This window comes from Hylobates moloch, unplaced genomic scaffold (assembly GCF_009828535.3).
Source record: "Hylobates moloch isolate HMO894 unplaced genomic scaffold, HMol_V3 SCAFFOLD_5, whole genome shotgun sequence".
NCBI classification, from domain to species: domain Eukaryota; kingdom Metazoa; phylum Chordata; class Mammalia; order Primates; family Hylobatidae; genus Hylobates; species Hylobates moloch.
Genome location: NW_026652280.1, coordinates 114,975,277 through 114,995,654, shown reverse-complemented (window position 1 = coordinate 114,995,654; position 20,378 = coordinate 114,975,277). Strand labels below are relative to the sequence as shown.

At 53.0% G+C, this 20,378-nt stretch overlaps 2 protein-coding genes across 8 annotated transcripts; one reads left to right on the top strand and one right to left on the bottom strand.

Moving 5' to 3' along the window:
- Positions 1-2,586: 2,586 nt before the first annotated feature.
- On the bottom strand, positions 2,587-7,974 carry PPM1J (protein phosphatase, Mg2+/Mn2+ dependent 1J). Of its 2 annotated transcripts, none has more exons than XM_032154974.2 (10): positions 7,618-7,974; positions 6,140-6,254; positions 5,349-5,636; positions 4,942-5,054; positions 4,568-4,652; positions 3,863-3,981; positions 3,609-3,672; positions 3,345-3,452; positions 3,049-3,200; positions 2,587-2,899 (listed from the first exon to the last, which is right to left on the bottom strand). In XM_032154974.2, exons 1-10 carry the CDS (start codon positions 7,941-7,943, stop codon positions 2,752-2,754), a joined length of 1,518 nt encoding a protein of 505 aa, XP_032010865.1. In that variant the 5' UTR covers positions 7,944-7,974; the 3' UTR covers positions 2,587-2,751. The 2 variants fall into 2 exon arrangements, with proteins under 2 accessions (XP_032010865.1, XP_058295437.1); XM_058439454.1 differs by lacking the exon at positions 7,618-7,974 and having other exon boundaries at positions 5,349-5,408; positions 5,526-5,636; positions 6,140-6,248.
- Positions 7,975-8,339: 365 nt separating this feature from the next.
- TAFA3 (TAFA chemokine like family member 3) lies at positions 8,340-19,327 on the top strand. Of its 6 annotated transcripts, none has more exons than XM_058439838.1 (7): positions 8,340-8,405; positions 11,664-11,916; positions 13,195-13,252; positions 14,865-14,980; positions 15,651-15,800; positions 16,579-16,771; positions 18,280-19,327. In XM_058439838.1, exons 4-7 carry the CDS (start codon positions 14,866-14,868, stop codon positions 18,329-18,331), a joined length of 510 nt encoding a protein of 169 aa, XP_058295821.1. In that variant the 5' UTR covers positions 8,340-8,405; positions 11,664-11,916; positions 13,195-13,252; position 14,865; the 3' UTR covers positions 18,332-19,327. The 6 variants fall into 6 exon arrangements, 5 of the variants coding, with proteins under 5 accessions (XP_058295821.1, XP_032010864.2, XP_058295818.1 ...); XM_058439836.1 differs by having other exon boundaries at positions 8,368-8,455; XR_004248301.2 differs by lacking the exon at positions 11,664-11,916 and having other exon boundaries at positions 8,349-8,476; positions 16,610-16,771.
- The last annotated feature ends 1,051 nt before the right edge of the window (positions 19,328-20,378 follow it).

Below are 20,378 nucleotides of genomic sequence, written 5' to 3'. Positions count from 1 at the left end.
AGGGGAGGACCGGCGTCGGGAAAGTTAAGAGGTGCTCGGGGTGGGGTCAGGAAGGGCCGCTGCTGCCCTCCTGTGGCCAAGTGGCCACCCGCTCCTGCTGCACCTGGGACCTCGCGGGAGGCGGGACTGGGAAAGGGTATCCCCCGGGAGGTCCCAGGGCCCGGCGCGGGTGTGTTGGTTGGGAGAGATGTCCACCCTCTTGTTCCTAGGATCGTACAGCCCAACGTCATCCCCCAAACTTGAAGACCTCTCAGAGCCGTTCAGACCCAGACCACCGTTCCTCCGCACAATTCGCTTTCTTCCCTGGGCCTGGAATTTCCAGGAGTCCAATTCCTACCTACTTCTCAAAGGGTGCGCCTAGAAATGCTTCCGGATCCCAGCTGGGAATTCTGTTCCCACTCCTAGGTCTGACTTGGCGCATAGGATATTTACCTACACGCGTATCTCCTTTCCCTGTAAGGGAGCTGAGGAGGTGGGAGTAGAATGAGGACGTCCACCAACATTTCACTGGCTTGTGCTTGGGACGCTACACAGCTTAACCCTTTCAATATTCATCACAGATCTTTGGGGAAAATATACCCATCCCCTTTTGCCCATAGAGAAGCTGAGGCTCAGAGAAATCAAGTGGCTTACACAAGTGTTTTTGACTTGTGACAGCAAGAATTCACACAGCCGGGCCTGTCTGGCTCCAAACTGGTGGTCCGGCCCTGCTACTTCCCAGGCTCCTCCAGCCTGTCCCTTCCCCCGTTGTCTAGCACAGTGAGTGGCACATAATAGGTTGTCAACAAATATTTGATGAATGAATGAATGTTAGGAGTCATACAGCCTTTAAATATCTGAAGTGCAATCCAGACATTTGACAAATGGGAAAACAGGTCCGCAGCAGTTTGGCCCCAGGCCTCTTAACTGATTCAATAAACATTTCTTGAGGGTGAACTGAGAGCTATGTTGGGAAGATCCATTTCTGCCTTCAAACAACTTAGAGTCTAAATGAGGAATGCAATTTCAAGATAGCTAACATTTATTGAATCCATATTACATGGACCTGGGTCCACATACATTAACTATAAGAATTTCATGAGGTAGCTATCTCCATTTTACTGAGAAGCAAACTGAGGTTCAGAGAGGTTACAGAGCTAGTGCTGGGTCTGACACTAGAACCCAAACAGCTGAACTCTAGAGCCCCAGTTCTTAATTGCTACTCCCTACTGACTTCTAATGTAGACAGTTACAATACAGGAGGTCATTGCTGTAGTGTGGGCATGTGTGGGCTGTGGGATACCCAGTCCTGAACAACAGGTGAAGTTTTCAAGATAAGGTGATGTGTAGATTTTTTTAATTTTAATTTTTTTTTGAGACAAGGCCTCCGTTGCCCAAGTGTGCAGTGACAAGATCTCAGCTCACTGCAGCCTCAACTTTCTGGGCTCCAGTGATTCTCCCACTTCAGCTTCCCCAGTAGCTGAGACTACAGGCGTGTACCATCACACCTAATTTTTGTATTTTTGGTACAGATGAGGTCTTGCTATATTGTCCAGGCTGGTGAGGGGCCTTTTCTAATTATTTTGCTCATCTTTATTTTTGCTTCCCTTAACTTACTTTGGGTTTAATTTGCTGTTCTTTAGCCTCTTAAGGTGGAAACAGATCACTGATTTGAGATATTTATTCTTTTCTACTATAAGCAATACTCTTAATTTCCTTGGATGCTTAACTGCTTCCCACAGGCACTCACCACTACATTCAGCTAATTTTTTATTTTTTTTGTAGAGATGGGGTCTCACTATTGCCCAAGGTGGTCTTAAACTCCTGGGCTTAGCAGTCCTCTCACCTCTGCCTCCCAAAGTGTTGAGATTACAGGCATGAACCACCGTGTCCAGCAGTAGATTTTGAATAAGTTGGAGCTACTAAAAGCCCACAGTTATGCAAACCGCAGGAAGTTGGTAGTGGTGGTAAAAAATGAGGCTGGAGAAGGAAGCAGTGGCTGGATCATGAAGGTCCTTATATGCCATGCACAGGAGTTGAGTGTTGATTTTGTTCTAGGCGCAATAAGGAGCCGCTAAATTTAGGAGGCCAATATAGTAAAAGGTGGTGGTGACTGAAGGCGGGGAGAGATGGAGATAAATAGAGAAATACTTTTAAAGGTCTATAGTCAACAATACTTAGTGATCAATTACCTTGATGGGAAAGAAATGAAAGCCAAGGGTGACCAACCCCAAGATTTCTAACTGGAGCAGCAGAGCTGGTGCCAATTGAGGGGATATACCAGGAGAAGGAACATGCTATGGAGGGCAGTGGTGAATTTAGTTTGAGGTATTTGAATTGAAGTGTCAGCAGGCTATCCAGGAGACGTTCGGGAGATGACTGGTATGTGTGGGTCTAAAGCTCAGGAAGGATCTGGGCAGATGGGTGAAGCCACAGAAGTGGACTATGACACTCACAGCAAATGGGTGGAGTGGAAAGAGTGGGGGGTTGAATAAAGAACCTGGGGGATACCACATTTCTAGAACTGTTCTGGTGGTCTTTCCACCACCCCACAGAGCTTTCTTCTCATCTTTCAGTTTCTAGTCAAAGCAAATAAAGACACACGCCTTTATCCATCTGGTTTATTTGCCAATAGCTATAATTTGGGATATAGCGGGCATCCCTTCTTCAGTTAAGTTGCCACTAAAGAAGGGTCAGGGAGACAACTTCAGAATTTGGGCTGTGAGAGGAGTAAGTATGGAGAGGCTGGTGGGAGGGATGGTGTTCAGTCCCTCAGGAGTAACTGCCTGGCCCTCCCAGGGGGATGACGAAGACAGAGATGTCATCCCCGGAACCCAGCTTGTTGTTGGGGAGACGCCAGCCACGGTCCCGGGGAGTACCCCGGGCCCCCAGGACCAGAGCTTGGGCCAGAGCTGTATACCTGCCAGAAGCACACATGCACATTCATGTACCAACATGTATGTGGGAAGACAGATACGCAGGCCCACATGTGGGGTCCCAAGCATTGCTTCCCTTTGACCCTTCCTTCACCAATGCCATCCCCTTACCACCATGCCATGCTGCCCCTACCTGCTGTGGTCATTGGGCTCATAGGCCGACAGCACCCTGTCCACAGTGGCGGCTACTTCACAGTCAGTAGTGACATCCCACAGGCCATCTGTTCCCAGGACTAGCACATCATCTGGGCAGTGCTCATATTGTGTCAGGTCATACACTCGTACCTGGTGGGAGAAAAGGGCAGAGAGGATTGAGGTGTGGGGTTTGCTGGACAGGGAGCTTGGACATAAAGGGACTGCAGATGAAAGCTGGCCTAAGACTCCCAGAGAAGGCAAGGTGTGGTTTAAGGGGGCCACCGTATGGCTCACCTCAGGGAAGCAGGAGAGAAAGGGCTTGATGGGGAGGGTGGAACTGCAGACCTTAAGGTTGTGGTCTCCCAAGCCTCGGGTCACCCCAATGGTGGCCATCACCCGAGCCTGAAAGAAATGAGGAGGGAGTGCCACTATAGTCCTCTGCCAGATTCTCTGAAACCAAAGATCCCTTCCACCCCTACCCTCAGGTAGAACCTCCACCTCCCTAGACAAGTTGTGATAGGTCCTCCTGCCCTCTCCCACCTCTACCATGGAGTTTACCTTTTTGCCCTCCCCACAGACCAGAGGAAACCTGAGATCCTCCAGCTCGATCTTTTTGTAGGCCCTGGGGAGGGGGGAGTAGAGGAGGCATCACCCAGGAATCAAAGCCCCTCTCCCCTAGGAGCTGTGCACCCTCACACAAACCCCTTAGAAGGGCCACATCCTCCCAACTCCCAGCCTCCAGCTTCCACCTTGCGGTGAGGGACTGGTTGTGTTGCCATGGGAACAGGCCCCAGCTCTGAGGGAAGTGTTACCAGCCGGTCATGTTCTGGTCCCGGTACAACATCCTCTGCCCCAGCTCCTTGGGCAGAACTCTGCGGGGGAACTCAAGGTGGGTGAATTCACTGCCTAGCAGCTCTGGTTTCAGGAAGCCCTGGAGTTGGGGATGATCAGAACAGAGAGCCAGGGGGCATTATGCTCACAGCACACGGTGGTATATAGATGACGTTAACTACAGCAGACCCTTAAATAGAGTTTACCACGTGCCACACGTTATTCTAATATTAGCAAATATTAACTCATTTACTCCTCACAACAGCCCTTAAGGCAGGAACTATTGATGCACAGAGAGGTTAAGGGAGGGAATTGCTGAGGTCACACAATTAGCAAAGCACTCAGACCAGGATGCATCCCGGGCTTCCAGCTCCACAGCCACATGCGTTTAGGCACTAAGCCGTACTGCCTTTCAGGGGCTTTTGCTGTTCCCTTCCCCCACCTCAGTCTCTACTTCCTGCCTCAGCTGGGGCCACAGTGGGAGCACTGGACCAGCCCAGTGCTGCAGCCTCCCTGCTGCAGCCTCCCACCGGCTCAGCCCCGCACTCCATAGTCCACACAGCGGCCTTCCCAGTAAGGTGCTTTCTGTGCCTGTGGTGGGGGTGTGAGAGTTCTCAGGGCCATGGGGTGCAGGGAGGCACAAGACCTGACAAAGAATGGGTGTAGGGAATTTGGTTCCTACTTACAAGCAGCTGAAGACGCTGGCGCTCAGTCTCCGGGGTAAACTCCCGGGACATTGGAATGATTTCACCATTCCGGACAATGATGGCCCTGCCCAAAGAAAGAAAAGGAATTGGGACCTGGTTCTCTTCAGACTCACTCATGAAAAATTCCAGAAAGACCAGGCCCTCTCCATAATGACCTTTCAGATCCCTTACCCAGACCCCCATATCTGCCCCTGACCCCATCCAATGGCTATTTCAGGCCACTCCTTATGTCTGTCACCCCTCTTGACTCCCTCCAGTCTTGATTTTTAACCCCTGCCACCTTACTCTCCTGTGTTCCCCCATTCCAGAGAGTGTGGCCCTCTGTCACCACCTCAGAGCCCCCTCCCCCATACCTGCTATCGCCTGCATTGGCCACGTACACCTTGCCTAGCAGGTAGATCACAACCAGTGCACAGCAGCCCCCCTCCACTTGGTGGCCACGCCGCTCCCGGGCCATCTGCTCATCCTGCCACATAAGGAAGGGTCAGAGGTGGGTAGAAGGAGAGGTTCCAGCACACAGTCACCCTCCCCCTACCCCCTCCACCTGTAGAAATCAACTGGCCCAGCCAGGCTACACTGGAAGACAGGAGGGAAGACTGGGGTGTAACTGCCCCTTCTCCCTCCCCTCTGAACCAAGCTCTGCTCAGGCTCTCAAAGGTGTTGTGGGTTCTCAGGGTAACCCCCTTAGGCCACCTGGCTTCCACACAGAGTTGGCCAGAGTGGTTGCCTAGCAGGCCCTTGGCCCAGGTCACCCACTCACCATGAGCTGGAAGGCATTCTCAATGGCCCCCACTACCAGGCTCTCGTGGGTCACTTCCTTCTGTGAAGACCAGCAGGACTGAGGGCCAAGCAAGTGAGAGGGATCGGAGGAAGCTGGGGTCCCCGGGGTGGTCGGGAGGCAGAGGGGTGGTGGCGAAGGGTCCTGAAGTATCTCTACCAGGTCCTTTAGCTGCTCTCGGATATGGCGATGCAGGAGCCTTGAGGCCATTTCAGCAGCTCCGCCCCCTGCATGCCCATCAAATAGGCCCCAGTAGTAGAAGCAGAGTCCCTGGTGGAGGAAAGGTTGGAGGTGAGTTTTGTTTGTTTGTTTGGTGTGTGTGTGTGTGTGTGTGTGTGTGTGTGTGTGTGTGTGTGTGTGTGTGTGTTTTGCAAAGAGAAGAAGACGACTCTGGGCATCCATACAAACATCTGAGAGGTCAGTGTTTGCTACTGAAGGCAAATTAGGTTTATTCACATAAGGCTTCCTATGTGTCAAGAGAAAGGAAAGGCTCAAAAAGCCAAACGCAGAGGATAACAGATCCAAAAGTTAGCACTGGCAATTAAATCATCCATAAATATGTGAGCCTCTACATTTTAGGTGGGAAAGTAACATTCATGTTTACATGGTAGAATCTAACTGATGAATACCAGGTAAAGGTTCTGTGCCAGAAGGTAGATAGCCAGTGAGTTCGTCAGGTCTTCCACATGGCTCAGATTTAAAACCAGAGGCCTGAGTCCCTGGGGAGAGGTGTCACTGTGTCTCTGGAGTCTGGGAAAGGGGATGGGTCTTACCTGGCCTCGGCTAGGCTCCCTAGGTACTCCTGTAACACTCCTCCGACCTTCCACGTACACCACTTCACAGCAAGCCTGGTCCTCATTGTGCCGACTCTTGCCAGCATTGATGACCCTGCCAGGCCAGAATGACCACATCAGGTTGGACACCAGACCAGGTCCTGGAATAACCCCCACCTTAGACACACACCGTCTCCTGTGCCTGCTGGCCAAGCTGAGAAAGGTCACAGCCACCTGGGATCCAGGCCAGAGGGAGGAGGAGAAGGGAGGGCTGGCAAGGTGTAAGGAGTACTGTTTGGGTGGCCAGCCCTACCACTTCACAGAAAGGCCAGCAGGAGCTTCTGGCCAACAGCTATGTCCCCTGCCTGCCTCACTTCCCCCATCCCCGGCAAAAAAAAAGAAAAAAGAAAAAGGCATTCCTAGTGGTGCTTCTGGGGGAGGGGCTAGATGGTAGCAGAAGTTTTACTTCCCTGCTAGCTAAACCCTACATCCCACCCTCAACCACTATCAACTCTCCCAGTGCCTTGTCCCCAGCACCTCATCCTCATGGGCACACCCACCCTTATCCTAAAACCACCCAGCGAAAGTTTCTGCTGCCTTGACAATGAGGAAGTTCTCCAGCCCAGATCGGGAAAGAGGAATTGAAATAGAGTAGAAGTGGAAGCCCACCTGGACTGGGCAGGAGCCACATACCCACAAACTTCTCCCACATAGGAGGCTCAGGGAGGTGGTGGTGGGTGCATGGGCCACCAGCCACCTTCCTCAGCGAACTGAGCGCCCCCATCTCCCTCGGTGCTCTGCGTTCCTGGCAGATGCATTGAAAATACACACAGCCCGGGGGCCAGCCGGCCACTCCGGCCAGGGGGTCCGCTTCTTTGCCAGGCCAGCACGAGTTGGCAGGCTGAAGGGCATCTAAATGGGACCCTCCTCTACCCCGGGCGTCCCCCTCCCCGCTCCTGGGGAAGCTGGCGGCCTCCTGGTGTCGCGGGCTATTTCTGGGTGTGGAGGGGGAGGGGAACTACGGTAAGAGGGACAGGGAACTGGGGCGCTGGAGCCGGGAAGCGGGTGAGCGAGTCTTCCCAACCGCTATGTCCCCTATTAAAAAGAACCCCGCTCCTTCGTGAAACCCCTTTTCCCTTAGCCTTTAAGCTGCCGGGCCGCGACTGGGAACTGGCCAACTCATCCTTCGCGGGGCCCTCCGCCCTCCGGACTCTGGGGCAGAACAGGGTCCTGAGGCGGCGTGGGCGAGGGCAGTCAATGAGCGGGAAGGACCTGAAGAAGGTGACACAGGCTGCGCCCGACTGGAAAGTGGGTTAGGAGGGGGTGCGGCCCGAAGACCAGAGGATAGCAAAGGTCCTGGGAAAAGGGAGCTCCTGGCCCGGACGCGGCGTGGGAAACGCGTCCTAGCGCCGGGGATGCGGAGCTGGGGAGAGGGGTGGGAGCCCCATCCTGGTTTGGGTGCCCCAGGGGGCGCTCACTCGGCGTAGCCTGTGCTCCAGGGCAGGCGGCGGCCCGTGTCCGGGGGGCTTTGCACAGCCCGGCCCGCGTGGTCATCGGCGCGTCGCAGCCCCCCGGGGCTCAGCTGCAGAAAGGTCGGTCTGGAGAAGCTCGCTCGAGCCTCAACAGCCTTCGCGGGCGTCGCACTCCCGCTCCCAGCCTTCGCGGGAGGGCTCCTGGGCGCTTCTGGAGCGGCGGCGGGCGGCGCCGAGGCGGCGTTGGGCAGGTCCGGGGATTTGGGGCGCGGAGGCGGAGCGCCCCCGGAGCTCACCAGGTGCGCCACGGCAGAGCGCACCCGGTTTAGCATGCTGCCTCCCTGCCCCGCCCTCGGCCGCGGCCCCGCCCCCGCCCAGGCCCCGCCCCCAGGGCTCGGGGTGGGCGGTGCTCGCGCCCAGCCGGCCCTTCCCTACTACTGGCTCCCGGCCAGTTGGGCGGGTCCCGGACGAAACTCGCCCTTGCTCTGGGCCACCCCAGGAACCGGCCCACGGGCCCCCGGCCTCTGCCCCGCCCCATTCCGGCTTGGCCCCGCCTCCGTTTCTTAGGGATAGGTTCTGTTGCTGTGGGAAGGGGGCGGAGAGAAGGAAACCTTATTTCAGCCGTGCGCTAGATTAGACATCAGCTAGAATGTCTCCATTGTGACGGGGGCTGAGGGACAAGGGGGCGCGGTCTCCTCGCTCTCGGTTCGGTGTGGCCAGCCAGCCCAGAGAGCAATGGAGCTAATGACCTCAGCAAAACAGGCGCGGGGGAGCCGCTGGGTATGAGGTGCCAGGTGTGACACCACCTCTGGATGGAGCTGCTGGAGCGAGAGCGGGCAAGCTGGTACCGGGATGGGATGCGGGGGTAATGACGCAGGCTGCAGCCGACCACCCCGGAATCAGGAGCCGGGGTAGATTCCTGGGCTCCTGATGCGCTGTTCCCCATGAAGCCCACCTCTAGATCTGGGAAAGCGGTTGCTACTCCCACCCTCCTTTCTCAGAACCCAGGTCTTTCCCACAGTGTAGACCTTCCCCTGACCACAGCAGGACAAGCTATTAATAGGATAATAACAACATAAATACTATTTATTGAAGACGTACTGCATACTAGGCCCTTTACAAAGCACGTTCCATACATTATTAGGTTATTTATACTGCACACCAATCCTTCAAGGTGGGTTTTTTCCTATCAGTTTCACGGATGAGGCAGGACGGGACGCTTCCTGTCATTTTACCCCAAGAGGTCACACAGTCAGTGAAAGATTCACACTTATGTCGGCCTCCTGACATTCAAACCTGCTCTGTCTTAAGAATCAGCCTTATTTCTCCGGATCAGGAAGGAAGGGCTAGAAAGGAGATCAATGACAGAGAGAGGAGTGGGGTTTCCTCCCCTCCCATCCTTCTCTTGGGGCCAGGGCTGAGAGCAGTCCGGGAATGCTGAGCAAGTTCTATGTCTACCGCCAGGGGGAGAAAGAGGCCAGGCTAAGCCCTTGCCTAAGAAGAGTAAAAGCTCACTCACTGGAAGACCAGGACAGAGCCCAATACCTGGTTGGCTGCCTCTTCTTCCTAACTTCTCCCCTCTGGGAGAGGGTGGTACTGACCTGATGCCACAAGAGCTCTGTCTCTAAATCTCCTATCAGAAAGTTGATCACTAGGTATCCACAGATACCACCCATCCACACATCTCAAATTGGGACAAGGCCGTTGTGGCCCTCATGCCAGTTGGAGGTAGCCGTCAGGGACTGCGGCACCCAGTTCGTGGCTGGAACTTTTCTGGGCTCTGTCGGCCAGGTGCTTCCTGACCACATCCCACTCTGTTCCCCAGGCTAAACTGTGTCCCCAGGAGGGATGACTTTCTTGGCAGCTTCCAAATAAAGATCCCACAGTGGTCATTCAGGTTGGTAGACTTACTATGCCTGCTATGTTACAACTGAGCTTTAGGCAGAGAGAGCTAGAGGAAAAGAAGTCACAGGAGAGAAAAAAAAACAGACCCCAAGGCAAACAGAGCAGCAAAAGCAGACGGGGACAAAGAACAGGCTGCTTCTATAGGTTTTCCCCTGCTATTTGAGAAAAACTGGAACCAACTCTCAGATAAGTAACAGCAGCAGCAAGCCAGCAACTGAAGAAACAAATATAACTCCTGGTTGTTTTTATTATTCAGTGTTTCTGGGACAGTTTACTTACCACTTCTTGGTGTCACTCAGCTCCCTATTCCCTGCCCTTTCTAGCACCCACCATGGTGTGGCTGCAAGCTGTCCGCAAAGCTAAGCCAAGAGATCCCCCCAGCCCCAGCACCAGATGATCAGCAGGGAGGATAACAGCTCCCTGGGGCTCCAGAACAGCCTCCAGCCATGGCCTAATCCTAAGGCTCCCCTCTCCCTGAACCTCTCACCTCCCATTCCTGACACGATTATGCCTCCTCCATCCTCAGACTGCCCCAGAACCTGTGAGGTCATCACCTCTACTCATCCCTGAGGCAGTGGAAAGTGAGAGGGGAAAAGGGGGTGGGGTAGGAAGAAGTAGACTTGTGGGATGTTTTTCTCTGTGAAGAGTGAGACTCTGCTCAGTGGCTGGCCCTGCCGGGGGAGTGTGAAGCTTGAGCCAAGGAGGGGGACTGGACAGCCTCAAGACAGGCCCCTTTATCTCAGGCCACAGTGGTGGTTCAGGGCCCAGAACTGGTCATCTTCTGCCTTGTCTCTCCCCTTCACATCACCCCAAACCCAAAGGCCTCTTAAACTAAGAGGAAAGTCCCTTCAAATTCACAGAACACCACTTCCTCTCATTTGTCTAATACATTCACATCCAAAATAGATCCCTGTAAAGAATTATTCAGTTGCAATTAATTACATTACAATTTTTCTGATAAAGAAACTGGGTCTCAGGCCAGGAGTGGTGGCTCACACCTGTAATCCCAGCACTTTGAGAGGCCGTGGTGGATGGATCAGTTGAGTCCAGGAGTTCAAGACCAGCCTGGGCAACACAGCAAAACCCTGTCTTTACAAAAAATACAAAAAATTAACCCTGGCTTGGTAGTGCACTACAGACTACTGCTATAGTCCCAGCTACTCAGGAGGCTGACATGGGAGGATCATTTGAGCCCAGGAGGTGGAGGTTACGATGAACCAAGATCTGGGTGACAGAGTGATGAGATCCTGTCCCCAAAAAATAAATAAAAAATAAAAGAAAAAGAATGAAAGAAAGAGAAGGAAGGAAGGAAGAAAGAAACAAGAAACTAGGTCTCAGAATTTGGTTCCCATGTTGGTATTCACACTTATCATCCATAGGGACCGTTCATAGCCTACTACTGCCCTCCTGCCTAATGCCCACCCCCTCATACTTCCTCTAGCCCTCCCAGCCCCTGAGAGCACCACTCCTGGGAGAGGAAGAGATATTTACTATTCCCTCCTAAATATCATTCTAGAAGAGTGCTGTTGAACAGAACTTTGTGCACTGACGGGAATGTTCTACATCTGCTCTGTCCAATACAGCAGTCCCTAGCTTCGTGTGGCTATTGAGCATTTGAAATATGGTGCATACTAATGAGGAACTGAATTTTAAGTTTTATTTCATTAATTTAGATTTAAATTTAAATATCAACATGCCGCTAGTGGCTACCGTATGGGACAATACAGTTCTGCAGTCTTCAAAGCTCAAAAACCCTGACGGTCTAGTCAATCATTCGTCACTCCCAGCTCCTTTCCCCCCAGCACCTCCACCTCCCCTGACCCAAGGCACTGGGGGCCACGAGACCTTGAGGGTTTTGAGGGACCTCCTCTGAGTTGCCACCACGGAGGTGTCTATCCTCACTGAACCTGCGGGGGCCGGATGTCCTCTCTCCCTTCCTCTTGCCCTCGGCCGCCAGGGGCCGCTGCGTCTCGGCTGTGCCCATCCGTTCAGCCGAGCGCCTGGCACTGTCCCGAAGGAGGCGGCGGCGCCCACGCGGGGCTGGAGGAGCGGTGGTAGCCCGGGGCAAGGCGGCGGTTGCGGCGGCGGCTGCGCGCTCCCCGGCCTGCCGGCAGGAACCTTGGAAAAAACCCGGCTGAATTCTGCAGAGCTGGCGGGGCCGGGCCCGGAGCTCCCCTGTGCCCAGAGCCGGGCCCGCCCTGCGGATGATGGCAACCTGACCAGAACCCCGCTGTCCCGGGGGCGCAGCAACTTGGTGAAGGGGACAGGGCTCCGGACTAGACAGCGTCCAAGCTGGCCGCTCCCTCCCAAAGTCTGTCTTTGGGAGTGTTGGTCCCTGGCTCAGTGGCAAGGAAGACTTCAGGCCAGCAGATCGAACCAGTGGGCACCACCGTGGACCAGGTAGGTCCCAGTTGTGGGGGCTCAGAATGTGGAGGAATGAGTAGGCATTAGGGGGGTTTGTGGGGAGAGAAGGTAAAGAAAGGTTGAAGGTTCTTGTGGTTCACATCCTCAAACCGTTGTAATGCAGGTTGCTAACTCAGCTTCACTAAACTCCTGGATTGGGATTTAGGAAAAATAGACTAGGAAATTGAGGCAGGAGCACGGAAGTCGAAAAACACATCCCAGAAGCTCCTATGTCCAGCTGTTTGCGGGGGGAGGGAATAGAATGCCAGGGATGAGAGCCCAAATGAACACCCCCACCCCTCTGCTCCCCACCCCACCGAGGTCTTTTGGGCCTTGGGGTTCCTAGGAGAGATGCCTGAGTTGGATTGGAGGTTGTTGCAGCTCAGAGGGAAATAGGATCACCTGAGAGAAGACAAAGCTACATTTGTGATGGTCAAAAGGAGGGTTCCTGGAGGGCAGGGAGAAGAGATGCCTACTCAGAAAAGAGGCACATCTAGAAGGGTGGGAAGCTCAGCCCAGGGAGCACACCCATCCCCTGGGAACTGGCACCTCTTCCTCTGTCTTCCTCTAGATTCCCCTTGTGCTCTCATTCCTAGGAGCTAGGACTCAGGGGTCTCTGTCCTTCCGGGGCCCCACCATCCTATATGTTTCAGTTCTGCCTCCCTTTAGAGAGGTGAGGGAAGAGAAGTTCTTAGGGAGAAATGGAAAGCTGTTGGAGGATGTGGCCTTCAAAGGCTCAGGGACCTGGAGTGTCCCCATTCTAGCCCTCTGGTGTGGGAATGGGGGCGAGGGCGGCTAAGCCAAGCCAGCTCCATGTGAGTCTGGGAAGCAGGTGCCATAGTGGGTAGGAGGTGGAAGCAAAGAGGATCAGGGCCTCAGGAATCTTTCCCACTTGCCTCTTCCAGCAGGAATCTGTCAGGTTCTGCTCCTTCCTTGACCTTCAGCTCCCTCCCAAGGCCAGAGAGATGACAGCCGTGATTCTTAGACCCCTCCCTACCATCACCCTGCTTCACTCTTGGGATAGAGAAACTCCTTCAGGCCACCCTTCTCAGGCTCATCACCCTGTGTGATCCCAGAGTCTGCAGGGCCCCTCCAGATTCCCAGGCCAGAAGAGACTGTCCCTGCCCTGGCACCTGAGAACAGCTTCAGAATTGGGCTGAACTTCAGTGCCCAGCCCACCCCCTTGCCCTCTCCCAGGTTCTCCTTCACCCCCTGCAGAGCCATGGGCTCCCTCTATCCTTTGCAACCCCCTATGAATCTTTCCTACTTGTCCAGGTGGAGTGAGTCTGAGGACAGCAGATGAACAGACAGAAACTGAAAGATCCCCAAAAAGGTAAGTGAGGAGACATTGAAGATGGGGAGTAGTGGGGGTGGACAGAGATCAAGTACCCTATCTGAGGAGCAACTGGGTCCTAGCAGTTGGTTTGGCCTCTGGTATTCCCAAAGCTGCACTGGCACTTGTGGGGGCCCAGCAGTGGTCCAGGCCCACTCCTGAGCTTGCGGCCTTGCTGCCTCCTGGGACTTCTTCTGCCCCCTTCTATGGCTGGGCAGCTCCTAGCTACTCTGTGCCTCTTGCTTCCTTAGGATTCCCTCCATTTCCAGCCTAATCTTCAGGGTAGCTTTGGGAGGCGCAAACCATCAACAATGAAAGAGGAAAAGGAAAGGGAAAGAGAGCAGAGGCGAGGTGGTGCAGTGGGCAGAGGGCAGGCTTCTAGGCTCTGGACTCTTCCACCCACATGCTGCCTGGCCTTGGGCACGTCATTTGACTTCTATTAGCCTCGGTTTCATCTCTTTCTTTTTAAATTTAAATTCTGTTTAAATTGAAGTGCTACTGCATTCCCGTGGTTCGAAGCTCAAAAAGCAAGAAATAAATCAGGAGAAAAATGTCTCTCTTCTACCTCCATCTCCCAGCCAACCAGTTTCCCTTTTTGATGGCAAACAATATTACTAGTTTTAAAATACATTTTTCAAAGCTAGTTTATGCATATCTGAGCAACATAGATAATCCTTCCTTTATACACATTTTATTTTATTTATTTTTGAGCTGGGGTCTCACTCTGTTGCCCAGGCTAGAGTGCAGTAGCACAGTCATAGATCACTGCAGCCTCAAACTCCTGAGCTCAAGTGATCCTCTCACCTCAGCCTCTGGAGTAGCTGGGACTATAGGTGTGCACCACCATGCCTGACTAATTTTTTAATTTTTTATAGAGATGGGGTCTTGCTATGTTGCCTAGGCTGGTCTCGAACTTCTGGCCTCAAGTGATCCTCCTGCCTTGGCCTCCCAAAGTGCTGGAATTAGAGGCATGAACCACCACTCCTGGCCTGCCTTATACACACTGTATACACACCATTCTACACTTTGCTTTTTTTCCCCCTTAACAGTGGATTATCACCAGAGATCACTGCATGTGTCAGGACGTAAAGCATTTCCCCATTGTTTTTTTTACAGCTACCTGGGTGGGACTGCATTTGTACAGACTCTTTAGGATGTATTCAGCCAGTCTTTTACTGATGGTTGTTTAGGTTATGTCCTAGCTTTTTGAGCTTTGGTTTGCTCATCTGTAAAACAGGTAATAATAATGTTACTTTGTAGGACAGTTGTGAAGAATTCAAGAGTGTGCATGTGAAGTGCTGGAACCAAGCACTCAAAGAGTAGGAGTCAGTATTATTGTCCCTCCCATGTCATGACCCTCTATGGGCCAATGTCTAGTTCATCCTCCAAGATGCCTTTTAAATGTTGTCTCCTCCAAAGGCTCTCCTTTTCTTTCTGTAGCACTCATTACTGCCTGCATGACTCTGTGCCAGGTTGAAAGATGCCTGGGGACAAGGTGTGCCTCCTCCCCATCTTTGTGCCTCCCAGAGTGTGTGGCACAGAGAAGGTGCCCAGGCTGGGCACAGGGGAACTTCTGCCTGGACCTGAGCAGAATGTGTGCTTCCCTCCGCAGGATGAGTGAGAGGGCCGCGCGGAACTGGAGCATGGGCGGCTGGCTGCTGGCACTGTGCCTGGCCTGGCTGTGGACCCGGCTGACCTTGGCTGCCTTGCAGCCTCCCACTGCCACAGGTTTGGAGGAGGTGGCAGGGCCCAGGGAGGGAGTTTATCAGGACACCTGGGGAGCTGGACACCACTCCACCGTGTTCCATAGCAGGCAGGTCTCCCAGGCAGAGCAAAATCCAGAGATTCTAGGGGTTCCGGCTCCTCCTCTGCTCTTTACCCAGGAATCTCTGCCCACCCCTGCTGTCCCGCCCCAGAGAAGGTCTGGGCAGACCCTTTGCTCACCTCTCCTTCCAGGCTGGAAGGTGTTCTGTAGTGAGAGAGGCCCTCGAGTGAGGGCTTAACTCTAGCCTCCTGGCCTAATTCTGTGGTTTTCCTTCTGGGATGGCTAAAGCCTGTGTAAGCGGATGATCCTCCCCACGCATTGTAAGCCCTGGGGCCCTTGCCCTCACCCTGAGGAAGGTAGGGAGGCGGGGCTGGTGCGGGACTCTGTCTTCTGCCCAGGGGCCGTGCTCTGCCAAAGGGTGAAGAAGAGCACGGGCCTCACAGGGGAGGGAGGAAGGATAGGAGCTCTGTGAAGCGGCGGGAAGATTTCATCCACTTCCTCCTCGCCTGCCACTGGCAGTCTCTTCCATAGCCCTCCCTGAAGCAGGGAGGAGCGGCTGGAGGCCAGCCCGGGTGGGCGGGAGGGAGCGGGGTCGGGCGTGTTGGGCGTCTGATCCTGGGCGGCTCCCCTCAGTGCTTGTGCAGCAGGGCACCTGCGAGGTGATTGCAGCTCACCGCTGCTGCAACCGGAACCGCATCGAGGAGCGCTCCCAGACCGTGAAATGCTCCTGTTTTTCTGGCCAGGTGGCCGGCACCACGCGGGCAAAGCCCTCCTGCGTGGACGGTGAGTGAGAGGCCAGGACCCGGGCAGGGCCCTGAGCAGAGCCATAAGGAGGCCTGTTCAGGCCTCGCCATCTGCTGGGGATACAATTTCATACCCCTCTCAGGGCTTTCATGAGCAGTCTCAAATGGTGGGGCCCCCTCTGGGAGAAGAGGGCAGACGTGGCCATCCGTGTGTCATAGATGAGAAAAGCTCTTGTTATGCGCACAGCCTCCCACACTCACGTGCCCTCTGCCTATTGCACACACAGGCGCGTTCCCTCACACAGCCCCACTCCTCTCCCCACACACTTCCTCCAGCTCCTTTCCCCGCTGCTCCTTCCCCTGGCTGCCTCCGGGTACCCTCCTCTCCTTCTCAGCCCTTCTCTCACACTTTCCTATGTGGACACGTGTGATCCTTCACACCCACACTCATACCCTAACACTCATTTGGCACCCCATACACATGCCCACCGTGTCACGCGCATACCAGCTATGCCAGCTATGCACTCCTGGTCTGTAGACCCCTCCAGACGACTCACACCCTTGCTCACACACCACAGAGGGAGTATACTGGTTGTGCATCGATGCTAGTGACATGGTCACCTTAGAGACATTTTTGCCTGCCTTCACCCCTCACTGTCTGGGGAGTTGCAGGGATCGGTAGGATTAAAGTTGAGAGGGTTACGTCCCCAGGCCTCAGCCTGAGTACTGCCTCTCTGGGCAGCCTGGAGTAGGGGAAAGACAAGGGAAATGCATGGCTCAAGGCCAGGGGTGTGTGGAAACGTGCACCTCATTCGCAGACCTGCTCTTGGCTGCCCACTGTGCTCGTAGAGACCCTAGAGCTGCGCTCCGCCTCCTGCTCCCACAGCCTCCATCGTCCTGCAGAGATGGTGGTGTCAGATGGAGCCCTGCCTGCCCGGGGAGGAATGTAAGGTGCTCCCGGACCTGTCGGGATGGAGCTGCAGCAGTGGACACAAAGTCAAAACCACCAAGGTACCCTGGGTGGGCGCCTCATCCCACCCTCCCCTTCCCTCTCTACCAAGGGCAGAAAAGGGGGCACAGGAGCCTTGGAGGTCTAGGATGTCAGTGTCCCAAGGTGGGATTGTGAACCATGAAATTCACAGACAGTCCTCTCGGGTCTGTTCTCACTGGGGACTGGAGTTAGGGGGGTCAGGACTTGAAATCCAGTGTGTCCTGGGAAGATTCTTGATGTCCATATACCCTGGTTTCCTCCTGTCTGCCTGGAATTAGTTTGCCTCCAGAAAGTATCAGGCCTATAAAAACATAGTCGAGAATGGGAAGAATTATCAGATAATTGAGGGAGGAATTGCTACTTCTACCTGAACTCCAGGTACAGTAGTCACTCTGCCACTCACCTCTGCCGTGACCATACCCCACCCCCACCCCATTCCCACTGTTGTTGACTTCCTACGGTTCATACCTACCCTCCTCTAGTCAGATTTCTCTGTCTACTGTCACAGCACCCAAGAGGATTATTATTTTCATGGTTTGCTGCCTGCCCCACAGAACAAGGGGTAATTAAATTTTTATCAAACTCGTTAGCAGCTCCATGTGTGTCATGGTTAATCAGCTGCATTGCTCTGCCATTGCCATTGGTACAGAAGAGTGACACTGCAGGGCGAGCCAGGGCTCTGCCTTTGGCTTTCCCTCCCTCCCACCACACACAGCAAACAAGCAAACACATAAGAAAATAGAGAAGGAGGGCCGGGTGCAGTGGCTCACGCCTGTAATCCCAGCACTTTCGGAGGCAGAGGTGGGTGAATCAAGAGGTCAGGAGTTCAAGACCAACCTGGCCAACATGGTGAAAACTCGTCTCTACTAAAAATACAGAAATTAGCTGGGCATAGTGGCACGCACCTGTAATCCCAGCTACTTGGGAGGCTGAGGCAGGAGAATCGCTTGAACCTAGGAGGCAGAAGTTGCGATAGCAGAGATCATGCCACTGCACTCCAGCCTGGGCGACAGAGTGAGACTCCGTCTCAAAAAAAGAAAAAAAAAAAAAAAGAAAAAAAGTAGGGAAGGAAAGACAGCCTTTGGCTTCTGAAGAGAGCAACCATTTTCACAGAGCACACAACAAAATGAGCTACAGCAAGAAAAAGTTTGGCTCTAAAGTAGAGCATCCTCTCTCTATCTGGAGGCAGGGATGAGGGACAGCCATTCTGAGTATATTTAAGATCAGAAGAGAATGAGACCCACTACAGAGCTTGTGACATTTGTCACTATGTTATAGATTTGGGTTTGTAGCCTCTAAGGAAGTGCTTGCAATTTGGGCAGCTACTCTGAAGCAAACAGTGGGGAGGCTTGTCTGAGGTATGTTTGCATGGGTCACCAGGCCATGCTTTCCCATTCCGGCCTGCTTTAGGGTGAGAGGATCGGCAGCAATGGCCTCTAAGTGACCTGCATATTCTGGGTAGTCTCTGGCATGCTGGAATGGAATAGGCATTCCTTTCTCTAACCTTACCCTATCGCTTCTTCACCAGGTCACACGATAGCTCTTGGGGGTCATCGCCTGGACAAGAAAGGCTTGATTGAGCCATGAACTGAAGAATGGTATCCAGTTATCAGCCAGGAAAGATGGGGATTCACTTACAAGCCTCATGTCAAATGCGCATCAGTCTTTCCGGGGCATTTCAGTTAAGCTGCTCAGCAGATATGGATGGATCTGCAATCACATACCTAGTGTGGAGCTGGGCTTTTCTGGAGACACGAAGGTCAACGCACAATTCCTGCCCTTAAGGAATGTCCAGTTGAATTAGAGAGTTGATGACAGACAATTTAGATAATTTAGGTTAAAGTACTTGATACCAGACTGTGGCTTCTGGGCCACATGCTATGGCATGATGGAGGTTTGGGAATGAGATTCCCACAGTTCTTGAGATATCCCATGGCCACAGGGCATAGAGACAAGAGGTCACATTCAGCACTCACCACCTCCCTCTTTCGCATCAGTTCTGAATCCCCAGCAAGCTGCTAACATGTTGCAGGAAAACACTCTCCCCTTATCCCAGACCAGCGGTATCTCATTTGGATGGGATTGGATTGACTTGCAGAAGGAAAGTAAAAATAAAGCCAAATAACTTCCCAGCAAATCTTTGGCACAGGTATGGGCCATTCACTGGGTATGGGATGGACAGGACTTTAAAGTCATCTCCATCCAAGCACCTCAGGTTTTTGTTTGTTTGCTTATTTTAACAGATGAGGAAGCAGCCCCAGAGAGGTGAGGCAGTTTGCCCAAGATCTCATAGTCTGGGCTCCCAAACCTTTAAGACTGATGACTTTCCACTAGCCTGAATAATAGGATTCCAACGTAGGCCTCCCATGTTAATTTTATGTCAAGTTACTGGAACCAGCAAAGTACAGGCTGGACAGCAGCAACATTTTTCTTGGGAGATGCTACAGCAGGGACTTTTACTAAGGTCACTGTTCTCCTGTCTGAAATAATCCAGAATATCCACACACTGGGATGTGGGACCATCTGGTCTCCACTCTACTCTCATCCTCCAAGTCTCAAGCAGGCCTTATGACACCCAGAGGTCACCCAACCCAGCTACAGCTGGGGCTCAGCTGGCATCTCCATTGCCCACTCTGACCCATCTCTTCTGGGGTCTTTGGGCTGTAATTCTCAGAAGGTCTGGCTCCAGGAGAAATTCTGGGTGGGATGTAGAACTGGTTAGAGTCTTCTCTTTTCAAAGGCCCCTGCTGGGCAGCAGGGGTGGAAGGCTAGAGCCTCTGTTTAGAATTAAAGGTTAGTGCAGTCAGGCTGACACTAGATGGCTCAGGGATGACACATAGGCTTCAGGGACTCAGAGGCATGGGCTACTTAGATATCTTATCAGTGAGAGAATTGCAGCTTCTGAGACTGTGGGCGTTGAGATCACCAAGGCCTTAGGGAGGGGGGCGTCAGCAGAGACCCACCTGGACGATGCTGAATTCTGACCCTCAGAGAGACAAATCAGATGATAGTTTGTGGCTGAGTCTCAGCTTCTCCCTCCCTCCCTGCGCAGTAGAACCAAGACTGATATTCCCCGTTTCTCACCCTACTCCAGTTTATTTTCTTGTTTTTGACAATGGGGTGAACAATGGTGCCAGCTTCTTACTAGACTGTAAATACCAGAACTCACAACTCAGAATCTCTGCAGATGGTGGGCTTATGGGGTGGGGTAGTCAGGGAGCTGGTCAAAGATCGTCATTGCCTCCTTTAACGTTGGAGGATGGAGGGTGGGGATGGATTAAGGGATTGGCAAACTTTTTCTGGAAAAGGCCAGATAGTAAATAGTTCAAGCTTGGCAGCTCACATACAGTCTCTGTTGCATACTCTTTGTTTTTATTGTTGATTTTTTGTTTGTTTGTTTCAATTTATTTTAAAATATCTTTAATATACAAAAGCTAGTCTTATTAATAGCTCAAGTCTTAGCTGTATAGAAACAGAATCTGGGTCTTTTTCAGAAGGATGCCAATCCGATGAACCTTTGAAGGCAGGCCATCTCTGCAGTGTGGGACTGCCTCCCAGCCTCCTGGCCTGACTTATGTACAATGGGAACCTGAGCATGAGGGCTGGGTCAGGTTTTGTTTTTCTCCT

Excerpts from the sequence above, each read along its gene's own strand:
- TAFA3 (XM_058439835.1), top strand. Across the intron at positions 13,253-14,864 it reads ACTGAAAGATCCCCAAAAAG|GATGAGTGAGAGGGCCGCGC; the intron begins GTAAGTGAGGAG and ends TTCCCTCCGCAG. Across the intron at positions 14,981-15,650 it reads GCAGCCTCCCACTGCCACAG|TGCTTGTGCAGCAGGGCACC; the intron begins GTTTGGAGGAGG and ends GGCTCCCCTCAG.
- PPM1J (XM_032154974.2), bottom strand. The coding sequence starts at position 7,943 with ATGCTAAACCGGGTGCGCTCTGCCGTGGCGCACCTGGTGAGCTCCGGG. Across the intron at positions 3,982-4,567 it reads GCCAGCGTCTTCAGCTGCTT|GGCTTCCTGAAACCAGAGCT; the intron begins GTAAGTAGGAAC and ends CCCCAACTCCAG. Across the intron at positions 3,201-3,344 it reads TTCTCTCCTGCTTCCCTGAG|GTACGAGTGTATGACCTGAC; the intron begins GTGAGCCATACG and ends TTCTCCCACCAG.